At 39.3% G+C, this 11678-nt stretch overlaps 1 protein-coding gene across 2 annotated transcripts in view; it reads left to right on the top strand.

The window, feature by feature from the left end:
- The first annotated feature begins 5869 nt into the window (after positions 1–5869).
- ADAD1 (adenosine deaminase domain containing 1 (testis-specific)) overlaps positions 5870–11678 on the top strand; it is a 99078-nt gene continuing 93269 nt past the window's right edge. Inside the window, exons 1-2 of one of the 2 annotated variants that reach the window (XM_006881047.1) lie at positions 5870–6049; positions 6679–6867. In XM_006881047.1, the coding sequence (XP_006881109.1) occupies positions 5878–6049; positions 6679–6867 (361 nt within the window). In that variant the 5' untranslated portion in view covers positions 5870–5877. The remainder of the gene's footprint in view (positions 6050–6678; positions 6868–11678) is intronic. The other variant, XM_006881046.1, reaches the window with a different exon arrangement.

The raw sequence follows: 11678 nt of genomic DNA, 5'->3' as shown, positions 1-11678 counted from the left end.
GTTCTGGAGACTAAGGTGCACCTGATACAGGCCATGGTCTTTGCAATCACTTGTTATGCATCAGAGAGCTGGACAATGACTAAGGAGGATAGAAAGAGAATTGATGCCTTTGAGTTGTGGTGTTGGAGAAGAGTATTGAATATACTATGGACTGCTAAGAAAACAAACAGGTTCACCCAAGAGAGGGTTAAACCAGGATGCTTCTTGGAGGCAAGGAGTCTGAAGCTTCATCTGACATACTTTGGACATGTCCTTGGAGAGAGACACCATGCTTGGGAGGGTGGAGGGACAGGGCAGGAGAGGAAGACCCTCTATGAAGTGGATTGATTCAGTGACTGGGGTAATGGAGGTAGGTATGTCAGAGACAGTGAGATTGGCACAGGACAGAGCAGGATTTAGGGCTGTTGTACACAGGGTAGCTATGAGTTGCAGGCAATTTGATGCCACATAACAACAACAACAATTCTGCCTTATTCTGAGCCAGTCCCACTGACTCCACATACCTACTCCAATTACCCAAGTTACTGTGTCAATCCATCCCATCCTTGGTTTTCTTCTCCTTCGCTGTCCCTTCACCCTTCCAAGCATTATGTCTTCCTCCAAGGACTAGTTCCTCTGTGCACTCCCAAAGTATGTCAGATAGAGCTTCAAAATTCTTGCCTTGAAGGAGCAACTTGGTTTCTCCTGCTTTTTTTCCTCATTTGTTCTTTTGAGAGTCCATGGTATGTTCAATACTATTCTTCAGCGCCACAACTCAAAGACATAGATTCTTCCGTCATCCTTGGTCACTATCTAGCTCTCTGAAGCATAGCAAGTAATTGTGAATACCATGGCTTAAATCACGTACCTTAGTCTTTAGACTGATATTGTTGCTCTTTAACACTCTGGAGAAGTCCTTAACAGCAGATTTTCCCCAATGCAATTCATCTTTTGATTTCTTGACACTGGTGTCAAGAGTGTTGATTGTGGAACCAAGTAAATTGAAATTGTTAACAATCTCAATCTCTTCCCCATCTATCATGGTGATGCCAATTGGCCCAGCGGTGAGAATCTTTGTTTGCTTGATGTTGAGCTTCAAATCATATTGAAGACTGCTCTTCAGGTCCTCCTCAGTCAAGCAAGGTTGTGTCATCTGCATAATGCAGGTTGTTGATGAGTCTTCCTCTCATCCTGATGTCACATTTCTCCTCATAAAGTCCAGCCTCCCAAATAATCTGTTCTGCATACAGATTAAAAAGGTATGAGGAAAGAGCACATCTCTGATGCAGTCCTTCCTTAATTATGAACCATACAGTGTTTTCCTGCTCTGTTCTGACAACTGCCTCCTGGTATAGTTTTCACATGAGTATAGTCATGTGTTCTGGGATTCTCATTCTCTTCAATGTTAGCCACAATTTGTTTCAATCCACATAGTAAAATGCCTTTGTATAGTCAATAAAACACAATTAGACATTCCTCTGAGACATTTCCATTAAGATTCATTTAATGTTGGTAATAATATCTCTAGTACCACAGCATCTTCTAAACCCAGCTTGCATTTCTGGTAGTTTTAGTCATCTGGGGATAATCTTCAGCAGGAATTGCTTATGTGTGATATTAATGATGTTGTTAAATAATTTACACACTCTGATGGATCACCATTTTCTTCTTTTTTTTTGGAATGGGAACGGAGAAGAGATGAATTGCATTGGAAAAATTTGCTGTCAGGGACTTCTCCAGAGACTGAAAAGCAATTATGTCTGTCTAGACTAAGGTGCACCTAGTCCAGGCCATGGTCTTGGAAATTATTTCCTATGCATTAAAGAGCCAGACAATGACTAAGGATGACAGAAGAAGAATCAATGCCTTTGAATTGTTGTTCAGGAGAAGAGTCTTCAACATACCATGGATCACCAGGAAAACAAACAGGTCTGTCTTGGAGAAGATTAAACTAAGTTTCTCCTTGGAGGTGAGGATTTTGAAGCTCTATATGGCATACTTTGGGTACGTGGCCAGGAGAGACCAGTCCTTGGATAAGAACATCATTTTCAGAAGGATGGAGGGACAGCACAGCAAAGGAAGGAAGACCCCAGATGAGATGGATTGATATACTGACTGGGGCCTTAGGGGGTGCTGGTGTTTTGGAATTAGTGAGACTGGCTCAGAACAGGGCAGGCTTAAAAGCTGTTGTACATAGGGTCACTAAAGGTCACAGGTGGCTCAACGGCACATTAACAACAACAACTTCCACATTTCTTGGCACAACCTGGTAGGCACATCCAGGACTGTATCAGTTTGCTGACATTTGTCAACTGGTATTTCATCAATTCCTGGGGCCTTATTTTTTGCCAATTCCTTCACAGCATCTTGAACTTCTTCCTTCATCACCATTGCCTCTTGATCTTAGGGTGTTTAATGAAATTCTGCTGTGTCAGCCAATTCTTTTCGGTATAGTGACTCAGTGTACTCCTTCCATCTTCTTTTGATGCTTTCTGGATCATTCAATATTCTGTCCATAGTATCTGTAAGTATTGCCTCTCAAGGCTTGAACTTGTTGTTCAGTTCCTTCAGCTTAATAAAGGCCAAGCAAGTTGATCCCTTTTAATTCTCTGACTTCAGTTCTTTGTACATTTCATTATGCTGATGACACAACTTCGTTCGCTGAAAGTGAGGATATGAAATACTTGCTGCAAAAGATCAAGGACTATAGCCTTGGGTATGGATTACATCTCAACATTAAGAAAACAAAGGTCTTTACCACAAGACCAACAGTTTACACTATGATAGATGAAGAAAGGATTGAGCTGTCAATGATTTCATCTTGCTTGGATCAACAATCAATTTCTTTGGTACCAGCAGCCAAGAAATCAGGAAACATACTGCACCGGGCAAGTCCCTGTCAGGGACCTCCCTAAAACGATAATGAGCAATGATGTCAGTTTGAAGATTAGGGTGCATCTTATTCAGGCCATGGTTTTCTCAATCACTTGCTATGTATCAAAGAGCTGCGTAATGAATAAGGATGATGAAAAGAATTGATGCCTTTGAGTAGTGGTGCTGGAGAAGAGTACTGGATATCTATCTCATCACTGCAAAAAGAACAAAAAGATATGTCTTGGGCAAAGTGTAGCCAAAGAGTTCCTTGGAGACAAAGATGGTGAAGCTTTGTCTTTGATACTTTGGACATGTAGCTAGGCAAGGCTACTCCTTGGAAAGGGACATCATTCTTAAAATGACAGAGGTTCAGTGAAGAAATGAAAAACCCTCAACATGTGTCAGAAATTATGAGGATGGCACAGGATAAGATAGGGTTCAGGTCGGCTGCTTATAGGGTTGATGAATGGGACTTTCTAAAGATTAAATCCCCGTGTGCATAAAATACCCTTTATCCAGCAGGATGAAAAGAAAACCTACTGACTGGGGAAAAACATTTGGCAATACCATCTCAGACAAGGTTCTCATAATAAAAGTTTATAGAATACTATAGGCCCTCCACATGAAAAATCTGATAGCACAATTACAAAATGGGCAATAGACAGATTTTTTCACAGAGGAAATCACTGTTTTTCACCAATAGCAAACAGATATATGAAGAAATGCTCAAAATCAAAAGTAATAAGAGAGAGAAGCAAATCAAAATTGCAATTAGATACCATCTCACCCCAGTAGCAGTGGGTGTTTTACAGGACACTAAGCAATAAATGTTGGAGAGGATGCAGAGAGATAGGTACCGCTCATATACGGTTGGTGGGACTGTAAAATGATACATCCTCTCTGGAAGGCAATTTGACGTTTCCTCAAAAAGCTGAATATTCAACATGACCTGGCTATTCCACTGCTAGGAATATATCCTGAGAAAATTAGAACTAAAACACAAATGAAGATTTGTACCCTCACATTCATAGCAATGTTTTTCACCATGGTAAGATTATGAAAATATCCCACATGTCCAACCACACTCGAAGGGACTGAGAAATTTTGGTACATTCATACAGTTGAATAGTAAGCAGCATTCAGAAGCAACAATCTCGAAAATTACTACATAATTTGAAAGGGACTGGAGAGCATTATTTGAATTAACTATGTCAGTCTCATTAGGGCAAATACTGCATAAGACCATTATTGTAAAAATAGAAAGATAACTAGTAAATGTGTATGAGGATCTAAGGGGGTGCCGAGAGATGAGGATGGGGGGGGAACATAGGGTCTCACATTTTGGAGGGCTGGGGGAGCGTTAGGTAAAGGAAATAGGAATGATCTGGTAGAGATTTGGAAAGACAGGGTAATGGTGATTAATTTTATAAAACATAATGAAACTATATGAAACACAATGTGTATGAACTTTGTAATCAAACCAATATAAAAATGAAAAAGACAAATCCAGGAAAACCAAAATATAACTTTTTGAGTTGTAACACATAGTGACCTAAGTCTGGACAGAATTGGCCCCATATGGTTTCCACCACTATGAATCTTTATCCTAAGCAGACTGCCTTATCTTAAGATGATGTATTTTAAATACTGACACGCATTAATAGGTATACAAGCAAGGGTCACTGACGTGCTATGCAACTCTAGTACTTGCATTTGGTTTAAAAAATTATTTTCCTCTATCTTTATACACTTAATTGGGGCTTTTTTCCCACCCAGATATCAGAGCCATTTATTCTCAGTGCCTACACTTTTCACTTCACAAATGCCTTTTATTTGGCTCATATGGCCAAAGTTCAAAGAGCTTCATGGGGCTGTGGTCAAAGTAAATCGTTGCTAACCCAAAGGTCAGCAGTTTAAGCTAACCACCACTTCAAAGTAAGGCAGGACCCATAAAAATGTATAGCCTTAAGGGGCAGTTCTACTTCTACTCTGTCCTCTACCGTCGTCATGCATACTAATTATCTCAATGGGTGTTAAGGTTTGTCTAAAGTTCTGCAAAGGTTTTATACGGCCCCACCACCCTTGACAACAAGGAAAACAAGATCATTAACAAGCCTTTTCAGGGTTATGCTTTAAGATAATGGGATGTCTCAAAACCAATCTCGCGTAGTGTCCCCCATTTAATAACTGCTGAGCATCCCAGATTAAACAGCCTCTAAAGTCGAAAGCAACGACATAGAAGAGCTAGATAATTAAAATGACACCAACTAAGCAGCCATACTGTGAGAACTGGCTCCGCTTCTCTAGCAGGGAAACTGGACAATCCGCCCAAGAACTGAGACGAGAACCAGACCAGCGTTGCGGGTTCGGAACCCGCGCTTCCGTTCCCTGCTCGGCCTCTTAGAAGGGATCACAGGGGCAACGCGCAGGCGTGGGGGCGGGAGCTCGAGGTGCGGAGACGTTGGGTGATTGGACGAGGCAGAAGCGGAGGCGTCGGCCCAGGACCTATGAGAGCTCCTCGAAGCCGGATTTGAAAGCCGCTGCCCGAGCGCGTGGTCTCACGCAGGCGGCTTGAGGCGGGAGGTCGAGGAGGCCGGAGGAGGAACGGCGGCCTGCAAGCTCGGCCTGCCAGAGGCGAGGCTCGCAGCGCCCTCCGACCTGACCTGAGTTGAGGTCCAGCAGTGAGGGCGGGAAAAGCAACTTCTGTGGGTGGAAGTTGGGTGGGGACTCGAAACGCCGCCCACCCTGGATGGTCCTCGGGACTCTGCGGAACGAGTACCTTTCTTTTTTCTTTTTTTCCCCCCCTGAATGCGCTAATGTCTGGGACGATGTAGGTGCCTTTCCAGTTGAAATATTCTTTTACTCTTTTGTGTCAAAATATAGGGAGGAGATTGAGGATAATGGAGTTCTGAAAACTTAAGCCGTGGTGATTTTTTTTTTTTTTTTTAGTTCCATGTGTACCTTTTTAAACTAGTAATCCATTTTTTGTTTTTCTCAATTTTCTCATGATTTGTAGGCGAGAAAATGTCTGGCAACAGTGACTGGTTTCAGAGTTCCCGGGTTCCTAGCTTTGCTCAAATGTTGAAGAAAAACCTGCCAGTTCAGTCATCTGCCCAGACAGTAACTGTACCCCCAGGATACTCCCCGGAGAGCTACAGCCTGTCTAATATGGCTTCCAAGGTTACGCAAGTGACGGGTACAATTTCTATTTCATTGCTAAGAATTCTTTAGGATTCTTGGATGGCATTAAGATCTTGGGCCTTTGGTGTGAAGTTTTACACGTACAAACACAAGCACACTACTTGATAATGTTGTTATCACTAAGCATGAAGTAGGGACAAGAAAAAGAAATGGAGCCAGCTATTGTGAGGTCATGGTGATGCGCCATAGAGTTTCCAAGGCTACAGTCTATGGGATCCATCCTCCACATCTTTCCCCAATCGAGCTGAACCAAAAACTCTGAGTTAGTGAGTAAATGCTTAATCACTGCACGGTCAGGCCAAGCATACTTGAAAAATAGTACTGTGAACTATAGTCTGAAACAGTGAGTGGGAGCCAGAAGCCAGGTTTCTAGTGCCACCTCTGCTACTTTAAGCTGTTCTAGGCCTTAGTAACAACATCTGTGAAACATTAGCTCGGGGGCCTCTGAAGACATTGATGTCTCTAAAATTTCATGATTCTGTTTTCTTAAAGATACATGGAATAACAATTCTGTTCATGAGTGCAAAACGAACATGATAGTATGTCTAAAATGATACTTCATTTCCATGAATTTAGTACTTCCGCTTGCCTTTTTATATTGACTCATATAAACATTTATTTTAGGCAATTTTCCAGAACCATTGCTTTCCAAGGGACTTACATCTATTTCAAATCCTGTCCTTCCTCCAAAAAAAATTCCTAAAGAATTTATAATGAAATACAAACGTGGAGAGATAAACCCTGTGTCTGCGTTGCACCAGTTTGCACAAATGCAACGAGTTCATCTTGACCTGAAGGAAACGGTAACCACAGGCAAGTGCAAAGTTGTACCTGGTTATTAGGAAACTAAAAAGAATTCCTGTTAAAATCTAAGAGTACTAGTGCGAATATTTTTGGAATTCATTTACTACTATGCTTAACTATTATGTTTGACAAGTATGTTGTATACTGTCGAATCAGAACTGACCCATAGCTGACCCTCTCAGGGTTTTCAGAGACAGTTAATTGCTTAGTAGGAGATTGCCCATCTTTTTTGTGGGGCAACTGGTGGATTTGAACTATGTGTCTTCAGGATTGCAGTGCAATTTCTTGCCTCTAGGCTACCACTGACGAATATATTTAAGCCATTTTTATACCCACGCAGTTGAGCGAATATAAATGATTGCAGAGCCTTCTGAACTGCAAGTCAGTCACATGTGCAAAATAATATTATTCTATTGTAGCTTGTGTAAGTCTAGTTGAATGGAAATTTAATCAACTTCATGGATTATAGTTAGGATGAAAGTATTTGATGACTACTTGGGAATGCTAAACTCTGGTCTATAATTAGCTTATGAGAGGGATTTTGTTATATTTTAAATAATATTTAAAAACTTTATTTATAAGAAATATTGTCAAATGGGCTTCTGAAACTCAGGTTTTAGGTTTTAAAATAGCACTTACTTGTAGCAACAAAGTTCTTAAAAAGCAAGACAAAAAATGTAATTGGAAAGATATTTTATTATTAAAGTATTCCCTAACAAAAAAAAAAATAGCACTTACTGTGATTAGTTCATTATATGTAAATGTTTTGTTGGGTGTTGTGTTCTTTTTAATTTTAATGGAAGTTTACATAGACTTTGGATATCCATTCATTCATTGTTGCACATTTTCCTCCCTGCCCACCCTTCTTCCCCAGTTTGCTTTTCTCTCTAAAAAGAAAAAATAAAATTCTTTGATTTTTATACAATCCCTTGCCCCCTCCACTCCACTATGCACCTTTCGTTCTGGACTTTTTGTCATGATAATAAATAATACCTAATCATATATTCCTCCTAAATAGTTGTCTCCCTCATCTATTTCAATGCAGTATACATTATTTATCCCCTCATAGTTTTCCCCAACCATGATGTCAGTACTGCTTTACCTGTTCAGTGGCACTGTGCAGTATTTGTCCCTTTGTGACTGAGATATTTCACTCAGCATAATGTCCTCCAGGGTCACCCATTTTGTATAATATTTCATGAGTTCCTTCTTTTTCAATGCAGCATACTATTTCATTTTGTGAATATACCAGAGCTTCTCTAGCCATTAGTTTGTTGATGGGCACTTGGGTTGTTTCCAGTTATTTGCTATGGTGAATAAAGCCACAGTAAGCATGGGTGTTGCATATAACTGGGTGGTAGTTCTAGTTTCTTTAGGGTATATTTCCAAGTGGAATTTCTGGGTCAAATGATATTTCTATTTCCAACGTTTTGAGAAAGTGCCTTCCTTAATGGTTGCACCTTTTTACACTCCCACCACCAGGGAATAAGGGTTCCTGTTTCTCTGCAGTCTTGCCAACACTAGTTCTTTCTGTTCTGTTAAATTTTGCTATTCTTACTGGGGTGAGATGATATCTCATGGTTGTTTTCATTTGCATCTCTCTTAGAACTACCAATTTTGAACATTTCTTCATGTGTTTGTGTGCCATCTGAATGTCTTTGGTAAAGTGACTGTTCATGTCCTGTTCCCACTTTTCAATTGGTTTGTTGACCTTTATCTTTTTGTGGTGCTCAAGTATTTTATAAATTCTAGATGTAAGTCCCTTATCAGACCTGTCTTTGTTGTTGTTAAGTGTCATCGAGTTGTAGGCAACTCATAGTGACCCTCTGAATGAAAGTCCTCTACACTTGGGTGACTTTCATCCTTTCTCCAGGTTCATAGGGTTTCCAGAGGCAAGCTACTAAGGAAGTGGATGCCACTCCTGCTTCCAAGCTTGTTTTAATCGAGGAGCTCCACCAAACACTGTACACCATGGATAACTATTATCACATTTGACCCATCAGTGTCACAGTGTTCAGCTTCACAGCAACCACAGTTTACCTCTGTATGGCATGTGGACACACCAGGGCTATAGAACTTAGAAGAATGTTTTACCAAAAACAAAAACAGGCCTGAAGGCTGCAGATTTGGCTTGGTAGCATCACTTTCTGTCCACTGGGCCAGCTGATCTTTCTATATGGTGTTGTTGTTGTCTGTGGCTTCCCCTTAGTACCTTGCTGGAAAAGTTTTTGGGTGTGCATAGGGATTTTAATCTTAGAAGGTCTATTCATCTATCTTACCCTGTCCTTGTTATGTAGGATTTTCAGGGTGCTTGGAAGACTGTTTATGTTGTGGATTAGGGCTTCTAGAGTTCTTCCAAGCTTTTCTGTAATGACGTTTATAGTCCTTGGTTTTAGACCTAGGTTCTTGATCCATTTTGAATTGGTTTTTCTGTATGGAGTGAGGTATGGATCTTGCTTGAGTTTTCTACAGATAGTTTTCCAGTTTTGCCAACATACCATTTGTTAAAAAGGTTGTCATTTCCCCACTTAACTGATTTCATCTTCTTGTCAAAAATCAGATGGCCATTGGTAGATGGACTTACTTCAGAGTTTTCAGTTCTATTCTGTTAATCTATGTGCCTGCCATTATACTAGTATCATGCTGTCTTGACCACCACAGCTGTGTAGTAGGACTTAAATCAGGGAGTGAGATGTTTCCTACCTTGTTTCTATTTTTAAGGAGTGCTTTGCTTATTTGGGGCCTCTTTGCTTTCCAAATTAAATTGGAGATTACCTTTTCCATTTCGTTGAAAAATGGAATTGATATTTGTATTAGGATTGCATTGAACGTGTAAATTGCCTTTGGTAGTACACTGTCATTTTCACAATATTGAGTCTTCCAATCCATGAACAAGGGATATTCTTCCATTTCTCCATGTCTCTTTTTGTTTCTTGTACTAATGTTTTGTAATTTTCTTTGAATACATCATTTGTGCTTCTGGTTAGATTTACTCCCAAATATTTAATCTTGTGATTAGCTATTGTGGTGGGTATTGTTTTTCTTAGCTCCAGCGCTGTATTCTCTTTTCACTGTAGAGAAGTCCAATTGATGTTTGTATGTTGATCTTGTATCTTGCTCCTTTCCTGAATTGGTCAACTGTCCAACAGTTTTCTTGCTCAGTCTTTAGGGTTTTCTAAGTATACTATCATATCATGTGCATAGAGAGATAATTTTAGTTCCTCTTTACCAATTTGGATACCTCTTACTTCCTTGTCTTGTCTTATTGCTATCACTAAGACTTCCAATACAATATTGAATAGGAGAGGTGATAGTGGGCATCCGATTGCCTAGTTCCTGTTTTAAAAGGGAATGTCTTTAACCTCTCTCCATTGAGAACAATGTTGGCTCTCAGATTTACATATATATTTTTTACTATGTTGAAGAAATCCCCCTCTAATCCTATTGTGTTGAGTGTTTTAATCAGGAAAGGGTGTTGGATACTATCAAAGGCCTTTTCTACATCAATTTATGGGATCATGTGGTTCTTGTTCTTTGGTTTGTTAATGTGATTGTTTTTCTTCTGTTGAACTAGCCTTGCCTACCTGTTATAATTCCCATTTGGTCATAGTGAATTATTTCTTTGATGTATCATTGGATTCTGTTGGCCCGGATTTTATTCTGGATTTTTGCATCTATGTTCATGAGAGATATTGGCCTATAGTTTCCTATTTTGGTGGTATCTTTACCTGACTTTGGTATCAAGGATATGTTTGCTTCCTAGAAGGAGTCTGGGAGAATTCCATCTTTTTCTATTTTCTGAAATAGTTTACGTAGAATTGGTGACAGTTCTTCTCTGAATGTTTGATAATATTTATTTGTAAAGCTGTCTGGTCCAGGACTGTTTTTGGCTGGAAGTTTGTTTGTTTTTTTTTTTATTTTCAGTTCCTTCTTTTGTAATGGGTCTATTCAAGTGTTCAGTTTTTATTTGTGTCAGTTTAGGTAGCTTGTAAATTTTTTAAGTATTTGTCAATTTCCTGTAGGTTTTCATATTTGTTTTGAGTATAATTTTCATTATATTCCATTGTTGGCCTTTTATTTTTGTTGTTTCTGTTGTGACGTTGCTCATTTCATCTTTTATTCAGATTATTTGTGTCTTTTCCTTTGTTAGTTTTGCTAGTGGTGTGTCAATTTTATTGACCTTTTCAAAGAATGAACTCCTAGTTTTGTTGATGGTTTAAATTTCATTTATTTCTGCTCTAATTTTTATAATTTCAGTTTTTTATATGGTGTTGGATTTTCCTGTTCTTTTTTCTTTTTTTTGTTGGAGATGTTGAGTTAGAGAGTCAATGGTCAGTTTTTCCTGCCTTTTGATGTGTTTGCTTATTGCTGTAAATTGACCTCTGATTGCTGCTTTGGCTGTTTCCCAGAGCTTTTTGGTTTGTGGTGTTTTCATTGTCATTTGTTACAAGAAACTTTTTAATTTCACTTTTTATTTCTTCTAGTACCCACTCATGTTCAAGCAAGGTGTTGTTCAGTTTCCAAATGTGTGGGTTTTTTTCTCCTTTATCGTCTTGTTATTAATTTCTTATTTTGTAGCATTGTGGTTTTGAGCAGATGCTTTGTATTATTTCTATGTTTTTTAATTCATTGATGCCTGTCCTGTGACCTAAAATGTGATCTATTCTCGAGAATGTTCCATGCATATTGGAAAAGAAGGTATATTGTGCTATTTTGGGGGTGCATTAGCCTATACATTTCACTCCCTTCTAATTGGGCTGATCTTGATCCCCCAATATCTAGCCAAACAGCAATGACCCCCACAAAGTACTTCACTTAAG

The sequence above is a fragment of the Elephantulus edwardii genome, unplaced genomic scaffold (assembly GCF_000299155.1).
Source record: "Elephantulus edwardii isolate Elephantulus edwardi_28Jun2011 unplaced genomic scaffold, EleEdw1.0 scaffold00012, whole genome shotgun sequence".
Classification (NCBI taxonomy): domain Eukaryota; kingdom Metazoa; phylum Chordata; class Mammalia; order Macroscelidea; family Macroscelididae; genus Elephantulus; species Elephantulus edwardii.
The sequence above is the reverse complement of the archived record's forward strand: the minus strand, read 5'-3'. Positions and strand labels throughout refer to the sequence as shown.